This window comes from Canis lupus, chromosome 7 (assembly GCF_011100685.1).
Source record: "Canis lupus familiaris isolate Mischka breed German Shepherd chromosome 7, alternate assembly UU_Cfam_GSD_1.0, whole genome shotgun sequence".
Lineage (NCBI taxonomy): Eukaryota > Metazoa > Chordata > Mammalia > Carnivora > Canidae > Canis > Canis lupus.
The window spans coordinates 52,972,134-52,998,168 of NC_049228.1; the positions used below are offsets into that span (position 1 = coordinate 52,972,134).

The 26,035-nt window shown below is 44.5% G+C and overlaps 1 protein-coding gene across 16 annotated transcripts in view; it reads right to left on the reverse strand.

Annotated features, from left to right (window-relative positions):
* Window positions 1–9,881: 9,881 nt before the first annotated feature.
* KIAA1328 (protein hinderin) overlaps window positions 9,882–26,035 on the reverse strand; it is a 377,583-nt gene continuing 361,429 nt past the window's right edge. For 12 of the 16 annotated variants that reach the window (XM_038543408.1, XM_038543400.1, XM_038543406.1 and 9 more), the window contains one exon: window positions 9,882–15,381. In XM_038543408.1, coding sequence (XP_038399336.1) covers window positions 15,171–15,381 — 211 coding nt within the window. In that variant the 3' untranslated portion in view covers window positions 9,882–15,170. The remainder of the gene's footprint in view (window positions 15,382–26,035) is intronic. The other 4 variants (XM_038543402.1, XM_038543403.1, XM_038543401.1 and 1 more) reach the window with 1 other exon arrangement.

The window sequence follows — 26,035 nt, forward strand, 5'->3', positions numbered from 1 at the left end:
CACAAGACTTCTTCAGTGGTCTATGCTTCCCGGAATCTGGTCAGGTGGCCCATTGGCAATAGCTTGGTCCTTCTCTCCATGGCTTCTGTGTGCTCGGTTGGAATCTGAACTGTAGGGAGTACTTTCTGGGAGGTGATGGGGGGCATGAGAGGAGGTCCTGGTCCACACTGTGAAACATCTTAAGGTGTGTCTCTGAAAGCCTCCATTGCAAACCCATTCTTTTGGCTCCTGGGCCAGGATGGCCATAGTGCCCAGATACAACAGAAACTACCCCCCTTCTCCCCAACAGGAGGAACCTGAGGCCACCTGTCCTGAGTTGGGGGTGAAGCACTGTAAGGGGTTTAGGAAGGAGGCAGCCGAGGCGGGGACCACAAGCGAGGAAGGATGAGGACATAACCCAAAAGTTGCCACACAGCATTTTCTCCTGGTCCTGCACCTTGTTGCACTGCATTGACAGTTTACAGGGATGCAGAAGACCATTCTGGAGGATGTCCTTGGAGTCGAGATTCTGAGGGCAGGTGGTGTAGAGGGATGAACTGCCTGGAGTGCTCCCACTTCTCTCTCAGGACATAGATGTCCAAACCGTGAAAGCCAGGGGAGAGTTGAGACAGAAACTGTGTGTGTGTTGCGGGCGGTCCAAAGGAGGAAGGTTGGGAGTCAGGATTTGGGGGTGGGGAGGTGGCTAATAGATAGCAGGTCCTTCTGAAGTGAGAGCCCAGAGGCACCTCAGTCACAAGCCTTCATCAGCCCCTGTCCTGGGACGGATCTCTTCTCCAGTTTGTCTCATTCCCTTCAGCCCCATGGTCTCCTCTAAGAACGAGCAGAGCCCACCAAGGGTCTCCTTTCCTTGCCATGTGAGGGGGCAGGAAGGCTTCCCGGTTTCAGGTGCCTGGTCAGGGAGGAGACTGGAGTGCTGGGAGATAAGAGTCCTTGTGGGTCTGTCTGTGCCCTCCTGTGGAAGAGTGGGGAATGGCTTCCGCTCTCAGATGTCTTCTCTGTTGCAGGGTGTATAGAGAGCAGAAGTCAGAGCCCCAGCTCCCGAGTAATACCTGGACCTAGTGTTCAGTCCTCTCTTCCCACCTCTGTTCCCAAGGCCAAGGGCCAAGTCCTTGTTTCTCACACTAGCCTGTGAAATGTTAGCCCTAATGCATTAGGAGGTGGGGCAGGCCTTCAAGCCTTGACTTAAGTGTGGAGATGATTCCGAGATGAGATCCTCAAGGTCCCTTAAAACTAGCCCTACTTCCCCTACCAGGCTGTGACCCCGGTGACAGCCTGCTCTGCCCATTCTGGGGAGCTTGTAGGGAGCTGGCCTTCTTGAAAGAATTTACTGCAAAGGGCATGACATCATGTCAGGCGTTAGGTTCTCCTGTGAGGAATGGGTAGGTGTTTTCTAAGGGATTCTCTGGGTTTTACGCCTCAGACTCTTCAAAACCATGGTTTCTGTTGGACATTCCCAGCTGGAAACCAGAGGATAACAGCCTCCACACCACTTCTGGCTTCCACTCTCAGAGCCCAGGGCCTCCCCTCCCCACTGGGTGTCCTTCTCTCTGGCACAGCTCACTGCTACCTCCACTGATGAGGCTCAGGGGCTGTGGGGCCCCTGGGGGCTGCCCCAAGGGAGCTGGGCTGTGAAGGGGGTTGGCCAGTTTTGTTCAGTTCCAGGTACCACTGACTGAGAGTTGAAAACATGGGAACCAGATGTGAACATGCCAGTTCTGTAAAATAAACCCTCTACTTAAAAACCACACACCCAGTGACTAATGAATGCATAGCATGTTTAAGAGAAAGTACAATTTATTAACCTCTGGGGAAAAGTCCCAGCTTCTTTGAAAACTTGCTGAAGACTATCGGGTCACTTTGCACACGATTACAGGGAGCTCAGGGACCACAGCTCATCCATCATCCCCTAGCCAAGAACCCCTGATTTGCAGTGTTATTTAAGAAAACCCAAGACCCAATTCTCATTAATTTCTGCCTATATCCTATGGCTTATATTCCTCTGCTAGTCTTCTTCTACTTGCAGTTTTTTATTTCTTCATAGCTTCCCCATTCGAAAGACTTTTTGCTTATCATACATTTTTTATCTCAAGCATGATGAAAAGTAGAGATACCCACATGAAGAACCTCCATGTGTTTAAAGGAAAAAAACTACCACCTAGCTTTTTTTCCTTTAAAAACTTTTATTTATTTATTTTAGAGAGAGCACACCAGTGCACATGCATGTGAAGTGGGGAGAGGCAGAGGGAGAGAATTTCCAGCAGACTCTCCACTGAACTCTGAGCCAGCCACAGGCTCAGTCCGAGGACCCTGAGACCATGACCTGAGCTGAAACCAAGAGTCAGATGCTCAGAGCCACCCAGGCGCCCCCCACCCAGCTTTAACATATGTGAACTCATGAATTATTTTTGCAGCAAATCCTAAATATCAAGTAATTCATTGATAAGTATCTTGGTTTGCCCTCAACATTTTTTTAAAAAAGATTTTATTTATTTATTCATGAGAGAAACAGAGAGAGAGAGAGGCAGAGACACAGGCAGAGGGAGAAGCAGGCTCCACGCAGGGAGTCCGATGTGGGACCCGATCCCGGATCCTAGGATCACACCCTGAGCCAAAGGCAGATGCTCAACTGCTGAGCCACCCTGGCGTCCCAGCCCTCAACATTTTTGATGCAGTGTTGCTGTCTAGAGGCTGGTGTGGCCTGTGGGGCAGCTGTTGGGGGAAACTGGTGGCCTCCCCCAGCCTTATCCTGGGGCAGGTGCTGGCTCCTGGTTAGATCCCAGGGCTCCTTCCAGCTCCTGCCCCCCCCCCATCCCCCAGGGATTTTCAAAGGCCTTCAGCTCTCCATTCACTCTGTACTCATTTTCTCTCCCTTCTCCCTTTCTGTGTGATGCTAATATGAAAAGAATGTGTTTAGTTAGAACTTTTAGTTAATAGCTCCCATCTCTTTCTGGGTTTTTATAGAGATCTGACATTTTTCCTATTCTGAGCTGGATCCCACGCACTCCCGCACACGGAGTGTAGTGAGACACAGACGGATCAGAGCCTCCCCACCCACACCAGTGTTTCCAGGTCCTCCGGCCTCCTGCCTGCCAAGCTCTACTGCCAGAGAGCTGGGCAAACCTGCAGCTCCCTCTGGCATGAGGTCTACTGGGCCACCAACCACAATGAGAACCCCACCATCCGGGTAAGGGGGTCAAGGGACATTGGGCCCGTGAGCTCAGGGACTAGCCCTGCCCAAGGGAACATATCAGACTTGGCGGTGAATACTATGCGTCTCTCTCACAAAATGGAATCCACCCTCGAGTAAAAAGTATTAGCTACCATTGGTTCCCCACCTCTAGTAGACGATTCACTCCTGGCGGGTGGACGTTCGTCACTGTTGATTCACTGCCTGCATGAACGAGGGAGGGAAGGAAGGAAGGAAAGCACTGCCTGCAGACCACTGAAGACATGTTCCAGAGGGGTGGGTGTTCTGAACATGCTTTTTAAATAATAATAGCACACTCGGAGTCAGTGTGTAGCCAGCTCTCTTTCCCCTCAGCTGAGTATTTGCAAGTATAGGCTTTTGACTTGAGAGTTGCCTCTCTGCCCTTCCATCCTGCTTCTCTAAGCTGCCCTCCTCCCTGCGAGTCCTCCCTTCGGTTCCCTGCTGTCTCCCCCATGCCCTTGGTGTCTGGTCTTCAGGCCTGCCCCAGCACCCCAGGCCCCTCCTATCAGCCAAACTCCTTTTCCTTCATGCTAGCCTAACTCCTCATCCCTTTCAGGAGCTCCGAACATCCCCCTCTGGGCTTGCACCTTCCGTGGGGGTCTAACCATGATTTGCCTAGACCAGGAGGAGGCTCAGAGACTAGAGTATGGGAGTGAAGAAAGCATAAGCTTTGACGTCTGACCATATGCAAACCCAGTTCTTTCAAATATCTTCTGTGTCACTTTGAAAAAGCTACTTAACCTCTCTGAGCCCCAGTCTCCTCCCTAAAATGGGGATAATAGTACTACCACCCCAAGGGTTGCGAGGAGTACATGAGACAGCCATGCACGGCTACCTCCTGCTGCCCCAAGGATTCTGAGTTGTAAATGATGGGAGAGAATAGATACTGAGGATGAACAGTTCAGGCTTCGATCCCCTTTGTCCCTTTCCTTAGTTCCATTGGATCGACACTTCACGTCCTAATTGAAGCAAGCTTGAACTTGACATCAGACCACTGTAAGCCACCTTCTCCCAGTCCAGTCAGCCCTGCGACTCTCCCAGAGAATTCCTGTCATCTTGAGGTGCACACACCTCTGTTTCTTGCTGCTCACACTCTTTCCCAGGGACCCCAATTAGCTGCTGCTCCCATGCCCCTTCCTCTCCTTGCCCTTTATCCCAAGAGCATTCCTGGCAACACTGTGGCTGTTATTGTCTACAAGCCTCCTCTGGGGTCACATGGCCTCAGGCTACATATTAATTTGGTCTTTGCATTTTAAAAATGTTCCTTGTTTTTTTTAAAGGCAACATATTCATATATTTCAAAATTCAAAAAGTATGAAGAAGTATACGGTGAAAAGTCTTCCCACCTCTTCCAGCCAGTGTGCTCAGTTATTTCTATTACCCTATTTACACGTGTGTACGTGGGGGTCACTGGCATGAGGAACTCAGCCCTTATTCTCATTTTCAGTGGGGAGACCCAGAGCTGGGCAGTTGGCAGCGCCAGGCTCCAACAGCTGGCCTGTGGGGGTCCCAGCAGATAAGCCCAGGCCCCAAGGATGCTCAGGACCCTGACGGCTGGGGAGAGGAATTGGGGCCCTCACACTCATCGTTTGGGCTCTTCTTTCTGAGCCGTGGGTGTAGCTACCACTTAGGGGCGCTGGCTCTGAGCTAGACCTTGTGTTGAGCTGTCTCGTTACAACCCCACTTAATGCTCCAAGGTGGGTGTTTTCGTCCCTATTATACGAATGAGGAAACAGACTCAGAGAGGTGCAGTCCCTTGCCCAGATGACCCAAGTCAGGGTCTGAGCCCAGGGCTGTGTGCAGAATGGTGGGTGCTCTGAATCTCCATACCTCAGCAGCCCGGGCTGTGGACCCTCTCCACAGCAGCTTCCTCCTATGCTGTGTCCAGCCTCCTAGCTCCCCACTCCTGCTCACGGGTCTTTCAACCACCCAATCTCACCTTTGGGAAATGCATCATCTATGTCGGCTCAGGTGCCAGGAAAGGTCCTGTCCTCCTCCCCTTCATCAGCTGGGCTGGAGTTGGCTTCTCAGGCTTGAGTGAATGACATGGTACTTAGCATGCTGCTAAGGAGTCCAAAGTCCTCCCACCCTAGTAGTACTTGCTGGCAGTGGGGACAGAGGGGGAGCATGGAGGGAAACAGAAAAACCCAAAGACCCAATTAGCTTTTATTCTTAGCAAGGAGAGGAAGTTCAGTGGAAATAAATGGAATATTTATTAACAGTTTATGCAACCACCTGAGGTTCAAAACCTTTTGTGCTTTTGTCCACTCTGTTTTCTCCACACTGAACTCTGGAGAAAACTATAAGCAAATTCTGAAGATTAATGCAAACTGGCTCTCCATCACTCCAAATCAAGGGGAAGATTTGACCATTTCTGGGGGTCCCATACTCCACTAATTGAGGTATGAGGATTCCTCTTGTCTCCAGAGTCTCCATGTGAATCATCTTGGCTACTGCCCCTCCCTCTTTACCTCCTCCTGGGGCCCAGCTCTGGGGCCCAGGCTGGGGGCACTGGGGTGGCAGGAAATCGCTGGACCCATATGCTGCCAACTTTGTCTCCCATCTACCTTTCCCTGGGGTCCCAAGAGGGGTTTCAGAAGCCAGGCAATTGTGGTTCATTTTTAGCCTGCGTGGGCAGGGAATGGACTCAACAGGAACTACCATGAGGGCCACCAGGCAGACCCAATACACCTGCCCTGTTATACCCCAGTACTGCTCAGGGCCTCAGATCCCACAGTGAGGCCTTTTTCTTTGGGTCAGACTTGGGCCTCAGTTTGCCTAGTCTTTAAATGAAAATCATCGTGGAAGGCGGGGTACACTGGTTCCCTACATAACAGCACTGTGCTGAGGATCAGGGGAGACGTGATGATGACAGCACACACATTGCCACCCTCCGAGCACAATGCTGAGTGTGTTATGGGTATTCTTTCTAACCCTGCAAGCGACTCTGCAAGGTGCTATCACCTTACTTGGCCAATGAATCATCAGAGGCTTGGGGAAGGTAAATAACTTGCCCAAAATCACAATGCAAGAAAGTAACAGAGCCCAGATTCAAAATCAGCTACACTCATCCCCCCGTAGGAGGCTCCTTGCCAAGCAAAGACAACTGACTGCAGGGTAGTGTGGTGCAGGGCTTGGGGGAGCCCTGAGGAGGGAAGGTAGGTAATCTTGTCTGGGGGGGGGGGGGGACACTTGGGCTGAGTGTTGGAAAGTGAGCAAGGGTTAACTGGATCCCCAGAGAGGGGCCCTGGAGGAACAAAGGACCCTGGCGCTGCTGAAGAACTGCAAGATGTGTACATAGGTGGGGAATATGCTGGGGACGACACGGGGCCTGGCTTAAAAGCAATCCACCTACTGATGATCCGGACACCGTCCTGCCTATTTCACCGATGCCATGCCAGTTACCTTTCCCATAACCCTGGAGCCTGTTTTACAGACTCTGTTTTACAGAGTATAAGCTTGTGCTCAGTCTCATGGTTGGGCGGGGCTGGAGTTTGAGCCCAGGTCCCCTGCTGGCAGATGCTGCACTTGTGATCATTATTGCTGTGGGAGAGACTCCCTAGTTGAGGCACTGGCCTAACAACTCTTCCCTCAGAAGCTTCTTCGCTGACTGTATTCCCTGGCCTCATACCAAGATACACAACCTGACCACGGGATGGAGTGAACGGAAGCAGGATTGTCCCAGACTCAGACCTCTGCCCCTGCCAGTTTTCTCCTCTGCCAAGCAAGCAGGTGTCCTGGGTCTCAGGAGTTTGGCCCAGCTCTCTGCTAAGTGTTGGGAAGGGCCATGGAGAAGAGAGAGGGCAGAGGAGGGAGCCTGTGAAATGTCCTCAGCCTAGCTCTGGAGAGAAGAGCCATCTGAATGAGAGAACACAGCTGTTTTACCCACCACTTTATTCTGCTCTTGATTCTGAGCAGAAGCGGAAGCAAGTCTTGACACTTGCTGCCTTGCCCTGAATGCTGGGCAAACTTAAGAGGCCTCTGGGTTCTAGGTATCCTTTAATCGAGAACTACTCGAGAGTATTTTGTGCCTCAAGCATGGCACTCAATGCCTGGCACCTATTAGGTGCTCTGCAGTGTTTGCCAAATGAGTGAGAAAGGTGTGGCATGGGGGGATTGCCGCCTTTGGACCCCTTCTGAATACCCCATACCTGGTACACTATGGACCTGGTACACTCCCTCTGCCTCCTCTTGCCCCAACTTTGCACAAGGATTAGAAGAAAGCCTGGTGGTTCCGGTCTTCTCATTACCCGGGGAGCTGGTGGGATGACAGGCATTTAGGAAAAGGTCCCTGGGGCCCTCACAGATGGCTTATGGACACAGATTCTCCTGTCGTTCCAGATTTCTGACCATTCACATTCTCCCTGCCCTTGGTTCAGGGTCCATTGCTCCAGAGAGCTCTAGCTCCAGCTGAGCACCTCTTTTCTGACCTCCTATTGGCCTCAGAGTGAGGACTGCTCCACTGGGCTTTCCTTCCACACTGTTCTGTACTGCTCTGTATATATGGTCCCTTCCCTAGCTGAAGTCCTTGAGGAAAAGAAATGAGCTGTCTCCTTTTCCAATCTCCTGTCTAACTCTGGGCTTGTCAAAGACGGTAGTCAGAACCTAGTAGAAGACTAAGGATTTACATGGAATGTGCTGAATCATCAGAGGATGCTGAAACTTGTAGGTATAAGGAAAAAAAGAAACAATATTTACATAGTCTCCAAGTATCCCCCACTTTCCACACTAATAAATTACAAAGGAAAATTTAATTGTACAATTGTACCTTAGTCAGGTGATTAAAGTTAATATCCCCTGGACTGAAGGCAAGAGGTATCATGGGCCTCCTGGTGTGATGTACCGAGGACTCAGCACCACTTACTCCTGCTGAAAATGCAGAACCTGAATGCAATCCTATGAAAACAACAGACAGGCCCAAATTGGGGAACATTTTACAAAACAGGTGGCTTGTACTCATCTCAGAGCTAAATGTGGCTTACGATCCCAGGACAGAATTGTTTTTTCTTTTGTTAAAAAGGAAATTTCAGGAAAGGAAACTAAGCTAGGAAGGAAATTGGGCAGAACTTCAGCTAAGGTTGCAGATGAGATAATGGCATTGTGTTGATGTTAACCTCCTGTGATCATGGTACTGTGGTCATGCAGAAGAATGGTCTGTTTTTAGGAAATCCATGCTAAACTATTAGGAGAAAGAAGAGTATTATGTCTGCAGTTTACTGCTGAGTATTTCAGGAAAAAAATAATATATGTATTTATATATGTGTGAGAAAGAGTGAATGATAAAGCAAATGGTTTTAAAATGTTAGCACTTGGGAAATATGGGTGAAGGGTTTACAGGAATACTTTGTATTGTTTCCAAAACTTTTCTGTAAGTCTGACTTCAAAAGAGAATGAAGAAAAGGTGGCCAGTTTGAAATTTGCTGGGTCAGCCTGAAGAGAGCTGTCAGCCTCTTGGACTGGGCATTGCAGGGACCGGCTCCCCACCCACCATCCATTGAGGAGGGAACCGGGAGCCCCAAGTGGGGAGGGGACATGCAGCAGGGAAGCAGCCATGGTTGGGAACCTATGCAGGTGTCTTTCCACCAGACCCTCCTGCTCCTGTGGCAGGCCTAGAGGTAACTGGGTGGCTCTGTCGGTTTGGCTCAGGTCATGATCCTAGGGTCCTGGGATGGAGCCCTGCATCAGGCTCCTTGCTCAGTTAGGAGCCTGCTTCTCCCTCTGCCTGCGTATGCTCTGTCAAATAAATAAATAAAATCTTTTTAAAAAATCCAAAACACCAGGCCCAGTATTTAAGGCTGACCAGGAACTTCCTGACTTTGGGGGTTCTCTGTTTTCATGCATTTGAGACATGGCTTCTTGCTGGGAACCCTTCTTTCCCTGCCTTTGCCCAGCAAAAATGTCCCTTTGCTCAGCAAAAAAGGTTCTGAGTGAAGAACCTCCCCTTCCTAGGAGCCCCTGTTCAGGCCTCTGTGATGACTGGCCTGTGGGAGCTGTACTGTAGTTCGACGTAGCTCTTGCATGCAGTGCAGGGTCAGGCACCAGGTCAGGGGACTGTGCCTAGTGCATGGTGGGCAATCAAAAAAAAATGTGTCAGAGTTTATGGAAGACCAGTGTGTCCTGAACTTTTTGAATCTGATGAAAGCTGTGAATCCTCCAGTCCAGGTGAGCATCCAGGTGAAGAGTGAGATGGGAGATGGGTGACAAGGCAGCTCTCTACCCAGACTGATGGTTTGGGAAGGCCAGGGGACATTTCCCTTTTGAGACAGCCTATTCCCTGCTCCGCCCCCCCCAACACATATAGTAGGGGACAGAAGCCCCTGGGCTCCTGGCCCACTTCTCTGCTCTTTTCCTAAGCTCACCTGCAAGATGTGGGGGTGGCCCCCTCGCCAGACCCTCCCGTACTGCGGCTGTACCTGCCGCTCCTCCTAGTAGGGCAAAAGCAACCAGAGAGGTGGGGAGAAGTTCTGCTGGAGGGTCGCTGCTCTTAGGGCCCTTCTCACACTCACTCCTACTCGACTTTTGTTCCTCTAGCACAGTAAATCTCCTTCTATTATTCTCCAAGTTGATATAGTAAGTTGTGTCATTTTGAGAAGAAATACATAATGGTATATTAGAGGAATCATGGATCTCCTCATTCATGCTTAGAAAAAATTTATTACAATGTAAGAAAGTCTGAATAGCATGAATTTATTATAATGATTTAACACTTCTACACTTGAGTTAAAAATGCCTCTCCATAAATAACTGTCCCTGGAAAACATAGCAAATTTACACAGTTTACCGTTTCCCAATGTTATATAAATCCAACAAGCTTAAATCACCTCCAGCCGGGAGGAAGAGGCTGAAAATCGGGGCTGCAGAGTTCATACTGTCTCAGCTAGCAGCAACAAGCAGCAGGACAGCTGGCCTTCCCTTCCTCCAAGCTCCTCAGCTCAGCACTGGGGAAGAGAAGGACAAAGAGTGGGGACATCCCAGCTTATAAGGGCAGCACAAGAGGACAGTGGACCCTGGACAGCCTGGCAGTGGTCAGGCCAGGGCCTGTCTGTGCAGTGGTGCCAGTGAGGTGCCCGCCAAGGCCACCCAGCTCTGGAGAGCAGTGGAAGGGGAGGGCGAAGCTGGTGCCCATGCCCTGTCTGGGCCCTGGTCTTCCAGCCAGACATCTCCTCTTCTCTCACAAACCCCAACAATGTTCTTTACTCCTGGGTCTTCTGGTCCCTCCACCTTCCACGCAGCCCCCTCTGGCTCTGCTGGACACCCTGCCTAGGCTGACTTGCAGGAACAAGTTTTGCCTTATCATTCTGGCTTTCCTCTGGGCCTCTGGGCCAGTGATCCAGGCATCAACTTGTAAGGTAGGAATTACCATCCCCTTTTTGCAAGTAATTTTATAAATGATCATAACCGAGGCTTAGAGTTATAATTTATGAAGCTTAACTTTACAACACAGTTTAAATGTATAAAGTATAACGTGTCTAAATGTGTACAACTCACAAGTAGTAAGGCTGAAGGAGGAATCAGATAAACAGGCATTTCTAGCATAGCAAGTGTTGTGATAAGGGACATACAAAGGACTAAGAAAGCTCACAAGGTCAGGAGAAGGATATCATAGTGCCTTCAGGAACTATGGAAGTTCATAGTGGTTGGAGCACAGAAGTCAAGAGAAAAAAACAGTGGGGCCAGAGCTGTGCAGTGCAGACCCAAATCATGAAGATCCTCATGCATTATGCTCAGAAGGTCAAGCTCTCTCTTAAACACAACAGGAAACTAAGTACTGGGACTATCCAACACTTTTAAGCCAGGATGCGACATGGCAAGATGACCTGGTAGCTTCCTGGAGGACAGTAACAGGTAACCTTATGAGTACTTATTTATTTGTGCTGAGCACTCGACATGCATTAGCTCACTGCGCCCCCCAATAACCCCTTGAGGTAGGTTCTGTTATGATCTCCATTTACAGATAAGAGTGAGGCAAAGGGTAAAGTCACTTGTTCAAGGCCATCTGGTAGGAAGACAAATGCAGAGACTGTTGTGCTAGAGAAGTACCAGCAGAGATAGAGGTAAGGGGGTGTGTTAAGAAATAGGAGGTGGACCTGCCATTACTTGTGAGTTTGACAGGAAGGAGGAGACGGGAAGAAGGGAATAATGACTCTCCCAACCCCAGATTCCAAGTTGGAATTCTATTCTTTACTAGCTGATGACCTTAGTTAGGGCTTGTTATGCCTCATTTTCTTTATTGGTGCACAAGGTAACACTTTGAGAACCTTAGGTGTGCACAGACATACCCTTGTCCTCATTCCATAAAGGACTACAGGTGGCTTACAAGAAACACATATACAAATGATTTCTTAAAAGTATGACTTTCATAAGCATTGAATAAGATGGCACAGAGGGCTTGGAGCTGACTGACAATTGTGTTCTCGCCACCTCCACCTGAGGGGCATTTGCAGTCTCCTTGGTCAGGTGGAGGTGCCAGGTTGACCTGGGGAACAAGAGGCAGGATAGGGTCTCTGGCCATTAATTGAATCCACTCGTATGATCCCCAAACTGGGCATTTCCGGCACACATGCCCTCGCCTAACATCTCTTAGCACCTAAAGTCAACTAGATAGGGCCATTTTTCCTGCCTCGAAGTGCTGTGATAGTTTTTCCTTGCTGAGTAGTTTGGGGGACAGGCAAATGGAAGGGACTCAGAGGTGCACACAGATTGAAAGCTCCATTCCAGCAACCACACAACCAAGAGGCGGCTTGGTGTCCACATGATGGGAGCGAGTGGGAGTCAACCAGGAAAACCTATCAGGATGTGACAAATCGTTTCCTTTCTTTTGGTTGACCCAAGCTCCTGCTGTTTTAACACATACTGAAAAGAATAACATTTTGATAACCTGGAGTGTTGCTCTTGCTTTGGACCTCTGCCGATCTGATGAGGGGTGTTGAAGGGACCATTTGATATCAAAACCACATGGGGAAAATAGCCATGGAGATAATTTATTAACTTAAAATCTCATATGTATATAAACAATACTCTCTGAAGTGAGGATAAAGCCTGAGCTGGGAGGGGTCTGCCAAAACCTCCGTCCACCTCACTAGTGATGGCAGACTTCATCTAGCTGGGCTCCTTTAGGCCTATCCCTTCCCAGAGTCTCTGGCCGTGGTGCTGGGAGCAGGGCCGGGTGGAAAGGGAGGCTCTGACTGAGGAGAGAGCTCCTCCCTTCCCCAGGACATTGGGGATTTTTTAGATAAGTCCTCACAATGGGGGTCAGCTTTGGAAGAACTCTAGTGTGCCTCCAGGAAGGATGACTTGTCAGCAAAAGCTTTTCCTTGATTGACCTTAGTTTCCTAAATCAAGCATGTTGTGCCCCTGTAGGAGCTTGAATGGACATACTTTGTCCAGTCCCATGGTGCAAACATTGATTGGTTTCTCTCTCACAGAGTGATGGGCAGCAGGGTGGGCGATGTTGTGGCATTATCTGCAATACCCCTAGTATGTGTCTAGTCTTGCTCTGAGGAAGCAGCTGGAGGCATCCAGTCACTGCTGGGAGCACTTTACCAGTAAGAAAGCAGACTCCTCTGTGTCAGGCCCTCTCTCTGTAGGAAATCTGCAATTAGGCCAAACTTACAGGCTCTACAACAAACTTCTCATATATATACATATACATATCTCAAAGTCAGACAGATGAAGATGCTAACATACGCTGTTCAATTCACAAGGAAGCCAATGGATTAGGCACATATTCACATCCCATTGTCCTGACACACAGGAAGTGCCTACAGGATAAAGGCAACTGGTGGGGGAATGTAGCATATAAAAAATAAGTTGATTGATGCTCTGCTGAACATCCATCTTTGCTCTTCCAAAATGCTCATGCAGGGGGAGGTAAAGAAGCAGTTAAACTCCAATCTGTGGCACGTGACCACTCCTGCCCCCAGCCAAAAGCCCTTAGCTTATATCTCTCATTTATGATTCTTCTAAAGGCAACAAGCTTCTTAAAGAAATAATCCTTTTCTTGGTCTTTCTGGCATCCTCTTATTCTAGAAAGCTGTAAAGACACTGGTCTCCAAATGAGGGAGTGTAGTTATGGCTGATCCAAGGGAGATGGATGTACTTACGGTGCTCTTGACACTTATGGGGCAAGGAAGAGAGAGTTCTGGAAATCTAAATTTAATTGAGAAAATGGCTAAGGGCTCTCAGTTTTTTGCTCCCTATTTTGCTATACCAAAAGGAAACTCAATTTTCCAAATGCTTTCTGAAATGGGATGAAATTGACTCAGTTCCTGTCATGAGGTGAACTTTAAAAGGACACTATAATCTGCAGTGTTTTTTCAACTTTGTAATTGAATGCCTAAAATTTGTTAATCTTGACCTCAGATTAAGGACTGGTGTTGGTAGATCTCATTTTTCTCTTCCCCAAACAGCAAGAAGATCAAAGGGAGGGAAGGCTAAGTAGAGGTGACAGGGCCTCAGCCAGAAGAGACAATGAGATTTAGATCTATCTAGATAAAGAATCTATTTAACAAGGCTTTTGTAGGCTGACATAATCTAGTTTTGATAAAGAATTCAGGGAAGCTATGCAGGCTCACCAACAGCAGTTTACCCTGGGTGGTCTGACTGTGGCTACCAATGCTCACTGATAAAGACTTTTGGTCCCACTTCAAGTCTGGAGTTGGGTGGAAGGGAGAGAGAAAGAAAGCGATACCCTCCAGATGAAATAAAGTCATCCACTACTCACTTCTGAGGACACATCTCCCTTGCTTCCAATGACTGGGAAGTTGTCAACTCACTGGCTCTAGCAGGCTCATCATGCTACCCATTAGCACAAGAGCCCACTAAAGCCCCTGTAAGCTGAAGGACCCATCTCAAGAGCTCTGCCAAATAGGAGAATAGAGAATGAGGTCTCAAGTGTACTTCTTCCACAAGCTTTCTCTGGGTTAAATGGAGGCCCAGTGGGAAAGATTGGTAGATGCTGCTTGGAGGGGCGGAGGAAAATCTGACAAGTAGAGAGGGCTCTTTGGGGTCATGGGACAGTAACACAGAGCAGAGCACATAAAAGGCCTGGTCAACCTTGGGCCTTTGATCCTCAAGACGTAAGAGGGATGACCAGGGAAAGCCGATCAGCCTGTGGCAGCTGATGCTCCTTTCTCTCTAGTGGCATCTTCCCCAGACACAGCCATGAACAGCTCACAAATATAGACACTTGAGTCAATATAAAGTACTGAGTTATTGCTCTTATTTATTCTGGGAAATGAGTGGATGGCAGGAAAAGCATGTCAGGCCTGTGCCTCCATTTTATTTCCAGAGGGCAGTTGTTCCAGGTGTGTTACTTAATGCTGGTTTCCAAGGGTTGGTTGGGTCCCTCCCTCCGGCCCACTGTGCCCTGTGGTTAAGGGCTGATGACTCCTGGAAGGGACTCAAGACTGGTCCTGGTGACGTCACAAGCAACGGGGAGGGGCACTAAGCCCAACTTCAGAATTAAATGACTACCCGTATACAGAGGTGAAGGAGAGCTAGAGAGGTAAAGGTTCTTTCTTTCTGAAACTGCTTATGCTACAAAAGGGCTCCATTTCAATCAGAGGGATCTTTCCATGAAAAGGTTTTCCTTGTGTACAAAAGAAAGCCAACGTTTTCCAATAAGGCATTGCGAAGGAAACAGTGGAAATGAGGCTGAATATGCAAAGGGCTTTGCATGTAGAAGGTATTCCATGTTAATTTTCTAATCTCTGCTTGGCACGGGAAAGATATGGCCCTCCACTCCCATGCCCCCTTAATATGTTACCTACTGATTGGTATGATCAAAACCACCCTGGGTTTGTAGCATGATTAGTTCAACACATAACAGGATGTTAGTGAGAGAGGCCATTGTGAAAGGAGAGACACGGTTACTTTGCAATAAAATAATTTAAAATCCTAGATCAGTATATAAAGAAGCCCACACATGTCGTATGGGAATCCTGTAGCGTGTGTTTCAACGTCAAATGAAAAAGATATCTTCCAGAATTTGATTCTCCTCCAGGTCTTCAGGGGTCCTGCCTGCCCCCATCTTGTTCCATGTTGATTTTCGAGGACTGAGTCGGCGAGTACTGTGATTCCAGGCCCCAGCTTCTCTGGAGGGATGGGGCTGAGGTTTGGGAGCAGACTTTGGACTCAGAGATTGAACCAAATCCAATAGAGATGTTTCATACCTGCAACACACACAACCCAGACAGAAATTGATCAGACCAGTGGAATATCAGAATCCAAGAGGCCTACAGAAATGGGCTGCCAGGAGCAAGAATTGGATCAGTGATCACATCATGTGCAAGAAGGCCTTCTAGGGGAACTTTCTGGAAGTCGAACAGCAGAAGCCAGCCCCCTGTTGTCTGTAAGCTCTTCTCTTCTGTTGATCACTGACATTCTTTTCTGAGCTGTGAAGAGAGACTGTGGAGTGGGAAAAGGAATGGTGACAACAGTAATGATGGTAGTAGTAACATTTATTGTAGGCTTACTAAGTATCAGGCACTGTTCTTGATGCTTTACATACTTAACCTTCTAATCAACCCTATGAAGTAGGTACTATACTAGTCTGATCTCTATTGTGCATACGAGGAAACAGAGGCTCTAGGAAGTAACATCATGTGGCACAGTCAGGATTTGGACCCAGGTAGTTTGTCTCCAGTGCTCACATTCAGGACAGTGAAGCAGCTTCTCAAAGTCTTTGCAGCCAGACAGACCTGGTTTAAATCTCTGCTCTACCATTTGCAGGCTGTGTAATCTTGGGAAAGCCCTTCAACCATTCAGTTCAGATTCTCATGCATAAGGAGTTAACAGAACTTCTGTTAGGGTTAAATGAATCAGTTGGTATAAATTAACATAGTACTCAATAAATGCTAGTCCCATCCTGCTGGCTTACTCCCATTTTCTCTAGAATCTTGGGAAAAGAAACTCTCATCTGAATCTATGAAGAGCTTCCTCCAAAGAAAGACTGCCTTGGTATCCAGCATTTTCATCAGAAAGGGATAAGCTTAGATCAGCAGAGAGGCAGAGAAACTAATAGTGGTCAATAACACCCTCATCCATGGCTCATCTGTATGTATTCCCAGGATGGAAAGCCAAAGGCATAAATGTATGTCTCCATAGTCATTCATACAAGGGGCCAAGTAATTTCTACAGATATATCATGAAGCCTTGAGCAGGGCATGTGTGACCTGTGCAGTTGCACAGGGCCCTAGACATGGCTTACTGCTCTTCTGTTGTGGTCTTGAAACTCTTGATTTTATCTTTGACCTTGTGTTTTACAAATGAAGTCTGATGAGACAAGAGAGCAGGTGTGTGAACAGAGGAGATATGCTGGGAATGCATATGCGGGTTCAGGCCACAGGCATAGTGGGCAATGGACAGTGTTTGTGCCAAACAGTTGGCCTGGCTGCCTGGTGTGCACACTCATCCAGAAGCAGCCTGGGGCACCACAGGGCTTTGAGGGTGTGGCTGGGGCTAGGGCCTGGGCCCTTATCGGTGACGGTGATGGTGGCAGCAGGAGAAGCAGCAGTGGTGGTAGCAGTGCTGAGAGGCTGCCTTGCCTGTCTTTTCCCAGAACCCATCCCTGAAGCAAAATATTAGCTTTCTGGCCTGAACACTGAGATGAGAATGGTAGCATTTAGGCAATATACATCCAGTAAAATAGATATAAAATAAAAGCATACACATGGACATTGCAATAAAGCACATTGAGGAGATACAGGAATTCTTCAAAGAGTTTAGAATCAGGTTTTAAAATCTGCTGCACCAGGGGCTTCTGGATGGCTCAGTTGGTTAAGCATCTGACTCTTCATTTTGGCTCAGGTCATAATCTCAGGTCATGGGATCTAGCTCCGCATCAGGCTCTGTGCTGGACATGGAGCCTGTTTAGGATTCTCTCTCTTCCTCTCCTCTTTCCCCCAACTCACACGTGTGCTCTCTCTCTCTCTCTTTCTCTCTAAAAAACAAAACGAAACAAAACAAAACCCCAAAACCAGCTGCACCATTGCAAACTAAATATCCACGGGTTTAGAAATTAAATGTAAAGATTGTTGCATCTCATGGAAAATAACACTATTTTCATATGCAGCTTCAAATGTATCAGTTAATGAAGAAAACAATTTTATTTATTTACTTTTAAGATTTTATTTATTTATTCATGAAAGACACAGAGAGAAGCAGAGACATAGGCAGAGGGAGAAGCAGGCTCCCTACCTGAAGCCTGATGCAGGACTTGATCCTAGGACCCTAGGATCACGACCTGAGCCAAAGGCAGACACTCAACTGCTGAGCCACCCAGGTGGCCCAAGGAAGATAATTTTAAAATTAATTTTTCTTTGTCATGGAAGATACGGCAATAGAAGGCATAAGTAGGAGTTTTGAATTATATACAAATCATTATATACAAACTATAAACAGATCATTATATACAAGCCAAAAGTGACTTTTGGTTTCTTGTATGACCTCTACAAGTTATGGGATATACCAGAGAAAACCAACACTGAACAAACTTATATTTAAAATTAGATTTTCTGACATACATAAAACTAAGGTGTGTAAAGAGCTGTATCTTTTTAGAAAAGTTGTTCTGTGTCATAAGCTCAAGAGATAGAATTTATATTTTGAAATAATTTATCAGAAATCTATCCTAGTGTTGTCACAGTCTATAAAATATTCCTAAAAGCTCCATTGTCAGTTTATCAGCAGATTCTTCTCAAAATTAAAAATTACCAAAAATTATGTGTGATGTTTCATTTGCCAAAGTGACTGATTTGCTTTTAATTGTATCATTTAAAATAAAATTGTTAAGTGTATCACTTTTGACCATCTAATAAATGAATTTAAAGAAAAATGAGCCAGAAAAATCTTATGATCAGTCAAGTATCACATTAATAAAGTATTACTTATTATGTATAATTGTGACCTCAAAAATATAAAAAATTTTTGCTATCTGTAGGTTTATGTTAATAATCATGTATCACCCTTTGATTATGCTTTATATATTTCTTTTTAAAGAAAAAAGCTGGGATGCCTAGGTGGCTCAGTGGTTGAGCATCTGCCTTTGGTGCAGGGTGTGATCCCGCAGTCCCAAGATCAAGTCCCACATCAGGTTCCCTGCATGGACCCTGCTTCTCCCTCTGCCTAAGTCTCTGCCCCTCTCTCTCTCTGTGTCTCTCATGAATAATACATGAATGAATGAATGAATAAATAAATTCTTTAAAAAAAGGAAAAAGCTTTGTATTTTAGTACTTTAGCACATTTTCTTTTTTTTATTTTATTATTTACTTATTTTTTAAATTATTATTTTTTTATTTTTTATTATTTTTTTTAACCTTAGCACATTTTCATACTACTTTTTGAGCAAGGGGTCCTACATTTTTATTTATATTGGTCTTGTAAGTTATGTCACTGGCCCTGCTCTCAAGTCCCCGCCGAGATCAGACTAACATCTCAGGTGTGGAAATGTCATATTTTATATGGTATGAAAAATTGTAAATTGAGAATCTTTTGAGCAGATTTTTTTTTTCAGATTATTCTCACAGCATTAAGGACAATGGTTTCTGTGTTCGACCAAAACATCTTAGCTTAAGGTGTAAGCCTATGGGTTGGGTACTGTTTCCAAGAAAGTTTCTTTATCAGAAAGACAGACCTACTTCATGCTCAAGAAATAGAGTTTGTTTGAACCTTCCTTGGAGACATGTGGCAGTCTTGTGGTAATATTCATCTCTTCATATAGTCAAAACATTTTTATAAGTTAGAAACAATGGAAAGCTGTATTTTTCTATGCAATTTCATGCTTAAAACAGCTAGGAAAGGTATTCTGAATGAGGGAATAAACCAGCTGCTTTCTCTATTAAAAAATAGAGCCAAAATAATTGGGGATCAGAAAGTATGTCAGCAATCAATCTTTCAGAGACACAGACTGAAATAGAGAGTAATGATTGGGATTTGTGTTTAAAGACTGATTTAATAGGTACCAACTTATTTGATCATTTGAGAAAAATGTGGGCTTCAAACTCCTTCATAGTACTCTTATTCACATACAATATAGTAGAAAAAATCTTTATAATATGGAGTGACCCACAAAACCATGGAGAGTTAGATCTAATGTATTAGTATAAGTTAGATTATGGGACAGAACAAATTAATGTCAAAATTCCAATGGCTTGGGCAGCCCTCGTGGCCCAGTGGTTTAGCACCTGCCTTCAGCCCAGGGCATGATCCTGGAGATCTGGGATCGAGTCCTGCATCGGGCTCCCTGCATGGAGCCTGCTTCTCCCTCTGCCTGTGTCTCTGCCTCTCTCTCTCTCTGTGTGCTTCTCATGAATAAATAAAATCTTAAAAAAAAATTCCAATGGCTTTATAGAAGTCAAATATATTTCACGTTTATGTTACAGGCTCAAAGTAGGTCCAAATAGAGTGGCTCCACTATCTTTTGGCTACATTATCTGGAACATGTAAGCTTCTCTATTGTTTTGGCAGGGCAGAGAAACTCCAAAATTATATATAGGTTTCCACAGCCTGGAAGTGACACAATACTTCTTATATGTGATTGGCCAGAATTAGTCATGTGGCTCCAGAAGAGGAGAAGAACCAGATACTGGCAAACACTTGGTAATGCTTAGTCATGGAGGACTCGGCCTCGGCTTTCATAATTTGAAATAATTCACTTATTTTACTGATGAGGAACCTGAGGTCCAGAGAGCTAGAAGTGAACTGATTAGGGTCATACAGCAAGTGAGTGGCAGAGCCAAGTGGTTTTTACTTCAGGCACCTTGGCTTTCCTAGACTTGTGTATCTTCAGTCTTTCCACCAAGATAGGTAAGATGTGTAACTATAGGAAAAGTGAAAGAAGAAAATGGTTCCTCTTTCCACTGCATTTTATTTTATTTTTATTTTTATTTTTTAGAGAGAGTGTGCACGCATGCACGAGTGGGGGAGGGACAGAGAAGAAGGAGAGAAAGAATTAAGCAGGTTCAGTGCAGAGCCAGACTTGGGGCTGGATCTCACAACCCTGATATCATGACGAGTCAAAATCAAGAGTAGGACACTTAACTAAATGAGCCACCCAGGCCCCCTACATTTTATTTTAAAAGTGTAGTATGATTAGTTGTAACTCTGTGTGAACATATCCATATTCCTAATCGACTGGGCTATCTTTTGCCAACAATTTACCTAAAGAACAAATACTTATCTGCATGGTTCTACTGTTATCATAAAAATTCTCTTTCTCTAGAAACCATATTTAATCATGGTTTACACTGTGGCAGAAAAATCTGAAAGTCTGTGGTAGACAAGGGCCTTAGATTTCAGGGGCACCTCATAGCTAATTTCATTCAACAAGTGTTCTAACAACACTTTTGGTATCAGGAAAGACCAAATACTTTGGCAGATTAAAAAGCAATAAAATAGCAAAGATTGCTTTAAAAAACCAAAGCTTAAAAAAAATTGCCCAATTTTACATCAGAATTATATATGCAATAAAGCAGAATAAAAAAATGTATTCCTCTGGCATTTTATACTAAATACCAGCAAAGAGCAGTGTTTATCAAATTGTGTTCTGTGAGCAGTGTGTCTTAGTTTGCTGATGTGACACATTACAGGAGGTTATAAAGTGAATTAACTTGGCCTGACCCTGATGGGAGTTTGGTATTTATATAATTTAGCGGGATAGGCAACTTATTCACATCCATAAAATAGCATTCCTGGAAACACTCAGACTCTCTCTGAGCCACAGGCATCGACTGTGTTGGCTTTCTTGCCTGTGTACCTCACAAAATCAGTACTCACAAGGTCTCTGGGCATCCAGGCTGATTTACAAGCTTCCTTATGGAGAGGTGATATGCAGGTTTATTTGGTTTATTCTGCTAGGTCCATTCAGGAAGCAATGTGGACTTGGTTGTAGGGCATTAATTCTGTCCTCCTAGAACTCTTGTTCCAGTTTTGGAACCTTTGACCTAGCAAGACACTGAGACAAAACCCAGGGGAGGATGCAGTCTCCGGAGCTTGCCCTCACATTCCCTTTTCTCATCTTTTGTGATTTCAGATCTCTCCTGATTACCCTCCTCTTCTCTCATTTTTTAAATGATAGCATGTCCCAGGGCTCAATCCTCAGCTCTCATATCTCAGGTGATTCCATTCGTTCATGTGATTTTTAATATCAATATGTCCTAAACGTACAGCTCCAATGTGAAGCTTGCTCCCAAGTTCCAGACTCACATCCCCAACTGCTGCCTGATTTCTCCACTTGGATGCATATTAGGCATTTCAAACTATCCTAAAAAGAACTAATTTTTTCCCCCTTTAAATCCTGCTCCTCTCTATCAACCCAGCTACCTCTGGGCCTGAACACATGCTGTATCGTCTGCTTAGGAGGCTCTGCTGTCAGACCTTGTTTGCTCCCTTTAGTCATCAATGTCACCTCCTCAAAGAGATCTTTCCTAAACACTCTATCTGAAATTGCCATCATTCCATAGTCACTTTGTCTCATTACGGTGTTTTATTTTCTTTGTATCACTCAATACTACCTAAAATACATTATTTATTGTCTAGCTCTTTCAATAGTAATGAGCCCCATGAGGGTGGGGTCATTATTCTGTTCATTGATATTATCTCCAGTGCCAAGAATGGTATCTGACACAAGGTAGGAGCCAAATATTTGTTGAAAAAAAAAAAAGAATGGTCTGATGGCTTAAATTTTAGTATTCCTCCATAAGCAGCTTTTTAAAATTTTCAGACAGGTAGTCTTTTAAAAAATCACAATATGGAGCACCTGGATGGCTCAGTTGGTTAAGTGGCCAGCTCCTGGTTTTGGCTCGTGATCTCAGAGTCCTGGGATAGAACTCCGTGTCAGGCTCAACACTTGGTGAGGAGTCTGCTTGCGATTCTCTCTCTCCCTCTCTCTGTCTCCCTACTCTCTCTCTCCTTCAAATTAATAAATAAATTTTCAAATGATGGCTCTACCAAAAAAAAAAATCACAATGTATTTCACATATTCTGAAAAGTCTTACCCGTCCACATATTCTTCTTGGTCTCGTTTTATAAAAAAGGATACTACATATGGTTTGTATAAACTACTTTTTCATTTGCTATATTGGGACTATTTTTTCCTTATCAATTTTTTACCACATTATTGTTTTAAAGATTTTATTTATTTATTTGAGAGAGAGACAGCATGAGAGAGACAGAGAGAGAGAGAGAGAGACAGAGAGAGAGGTAATAAGCAGGGGGAGAGGGCAGAGGGAGAAGAAGGCTCCCCGCTGAGCAGGGAGCCTAATGTGGGACTTGATCCCAGGACCCTGGAATCATGACCTGAGCCAAAGGCAGCCACTTAACTGACTGAGCCACCCAGGTACCTTATCCTTCTAGACAAGACCATCCACTCTATTTGTGTGTGTGTTTTTTTTTAATTTATTTATTTATTCATGAGATACACAGAGAGAGGGAGAGAGAGGCAGAGAGGCAGAGAGAGAAGCAGGCTCCATGCGAAGAGCCCGATGTGGGACTCGATCCTGGGACTCCAGGATCACGCCCTGGGCCGAAGGCAGTTGCCAAACTGCTGAGCCAACCAGGGATCCCCTATTTATGTTTCTTAGGAACATTTTGTATTGACTATCTACTCTAGAACCTTCAGTCTGCTTACTGGTTAATCAGGAGCCCTAAAGACCTCTCCTTTCATTACCAAACCATTTTTAAATTTATTGCAATAAATTGAATTTACTAAAATTGAAATCACCAAATTCACCAATGACCTCCATGTTGTTAAATCAAATGGATTTTTTGTGGCATTTATCTTACATAATATCTCTGCAGCATCAAATGTGGCTGACTGCTTCTTTATAGACTTCAAACTCTTTTATTGAAATAAAAATACACACAGAAATTACACTTATTTAAAGCATACAGCTCAGTGGTTTCTAGTTTATTAAGAATTAGGCAACTATTATAATCGTTTAATTTGAGAACATTTTTATTGCTCCCTCCCCACTACAGAAACCCTGTTCCTATTAGCAATCATTCTCTATTTCCACCCTCTTACCCAGCCCTAGACAACCACCATCTATCTCCATAAATTTGCCTGGACATTTAATATAAATAAAATCATACAATATAATGGTCTTTCGTAATTGGCTTTTTCATTTAGCAATTGTTTTCAAGGTTCAACCATGTTATATCATGTATCATTACTTCATTCCTCTTTGTTGCCAAATAATATCCCACAGTTTGGATATAAAACATTTTGTTTACCCATCCCTCACATGATACATTGGGCTGTTTCCACCTTTTGGTTAGTGTGAACAGTGCCTCAATGAATAGTCATGTACAAATTTTTGTTTCTCTTGGGTAGATACATAAGGAGTGGGATTGCAAATTCTATGTTTAACCTTTTAAGGAATTGTCAGACTGTTCCCCACCCTGGATGTACCACTCCATATCAGTATGTCGAGGTCTTTTTTTCTGAGACTGTTAAACTTCAGATTCTTCAGAGAAGAATCTTCCATATTCTACATGGTAAGGAGATGTGGTTTACTTCTGGGTCAGGGAAGGAAGCCACCTTTGCCATTTGTAGTCTTTGAATTGATCTTATTTTCAGCCCTATCTGACTCATCTCATCTTCCAAAGTGTGACATTCCTTAATGTCTTTTCTCTGTTGAATTTTCTAGATGGATTTAATCTCCAGCCTTCTGCTTGGGACTAATACTCCACATATGGCGCTGTGGCAGAGTACTGTTTTTTAATTCTTACTTCACATGTCTATTCCATAAATTTTTAGTTCCACTCCACATCACTACTTTCCATTGTTCATGTTGCTTCTAATTCCCTAAACTACCCAAAGTTTGTGATATTCATCTCTTTTTTGTGTGAATACCTTTTAGTGCTTTCTATGCGTTAGATTCCTCTGTTCTATTTAGTAAGTTACTAATCCTCCATTCATTTTCCATTTACCAAAAATGTATATAAATCCCTCGTATAGGGCAGCCCCGGTGGCGCAGCGGTTTAGCGCCGCCTGCAGTCCAGGGCGTGATCTGGAGACCCTGGATGGAGTCCCACATCAGGCTCTCTGCATGGGGCCTGCTTCTCCCTCTGCCTGTGTCTCTGCCTCTCTCTCTCTCTCTCTCTCTCTCTGCATCTCTATGAATAAATAAATAAAATCTTTAAAAAAAATCCCTGGTATATTGAGGAGTCTTCTGATGTACTTATTTTTGTGAATTTATACCTTTAAATAAAAATTCTTACTGTAATCTTGTTGGTGTCTCAGGAAATAGATAAGTTCTCAATTATCTTAACTAGGAAATGTATTTTCAGAGAGGTTACATAAATTTCTTTTAGGTTGTTTTTTTACTTAAAAAATTTTCTTTTAGGTTTATCATTAGGAATCCCCTAACTTTTTTCTAGCTTGTATGAATGAATCCTCCTTCTCCACGATATCTTTTATTTTTTTTATTATTTTTTTAAGAAGTCCACAATACCTTTTTTTATTTTTTATTTTTAAAGATTTTATTTATTTATTCATAGAGATGCAGAGAGAGAGAGAGGCAGAGACACAAGCAGAGGGAGAAGCAGGCTCCAAGGAGAGCCCCACGTGGGACTCGATTCAGGGTCTCCAGGATCACACCCTGGGCTGCAGGCGGCGCTAAACCGCTGTGCCACCGGGGCTGCCCCACGGTATCTTTTTTTTGTTTGTTTGTTTTTTAAGATTTTATTTATTTATTCATGAGAGAGAGAGAGAGAGAGAGAGAGAGAGAGAGAGAGAGAGGCAGAAGCACAGGCAGAAGGAGAAGCAGGCTCCATGCCGGGAGCCTGATGTGGGATTTGATCCTGGGCTCCAGGATCACACCCCGGCACGAAGGCAGGCACACCAAACCACTGAGCCACCCAGGGATCCCTCCACGATATCTTTACGATATCTTTTAAATAGCTAATGCTGGTATAGAGATTTATAGTAATTAAATTTTATACAGTATTGAACTTTCTTAATTTCTTTCGATTATTTTTTTCAATTAGTTCTTATGGGTTTTATGGGTGAGCAATTACACCGAATATAAATAATGATGATAGTTTATATGCTTTATATTATTTGTATTATTTTTTCTTATAGTATTGGCTAACACCTTCAGGGAAATGCTAAAACTATAGGTTTTTTTTTTAAATAAATATTTTATTTATTTATTTATGAGAGACAGAGAGGCAGAAGCAGGCTCCCTGTGGGGAGTCTGATGCGGGACTTGATGCCGGGACTCCGGCATCATGACCTGAGCCAAAGGCAGATGCTCAAGCGCTGAGCAACCCTAGCGCTCCTAAAACTATAGGTTTTATAGGCACTTTTGTATAATGCTGATCCAAAAGGAATTATCTAGTGTTTCACTATTAAGTATTTGTCATCCAGATATTCTTTATTATGTTAAGTATTTCCTCTTTTGGCTTACCAAAATCAAGAATGAAAAATTAATTTTACCAAGTAACTTTTTGTATATATTGAGATGATAATAAACTTTTTCTTCTTTGATATACTGCTAAGGAATATTCTGTTTTGGCTTCTGAAATAGGAACTACATTCAAGGTCCTAGAATATATTCTACTTGGTTATATAGTATTCTTTATATATCCTATTAAATTAGATTCCTTACAATTACTTAAGGGTTTAAAAACCTGCCTTATAAAGAAAGTAGAAGGATAACCAATTACCATACTGGGCCAGGAGTCCTCACACAGGTCTTCTCAGGAATCCTAAAATAGTTCTTCTCAAAAGTTCTCGAATTACTAAAGCAAATCTAGGCTGCTATTCAGGTTTCTGAAGTACTTACAGAAAATATGGTATATTTTATAAATGCTTCACAATTA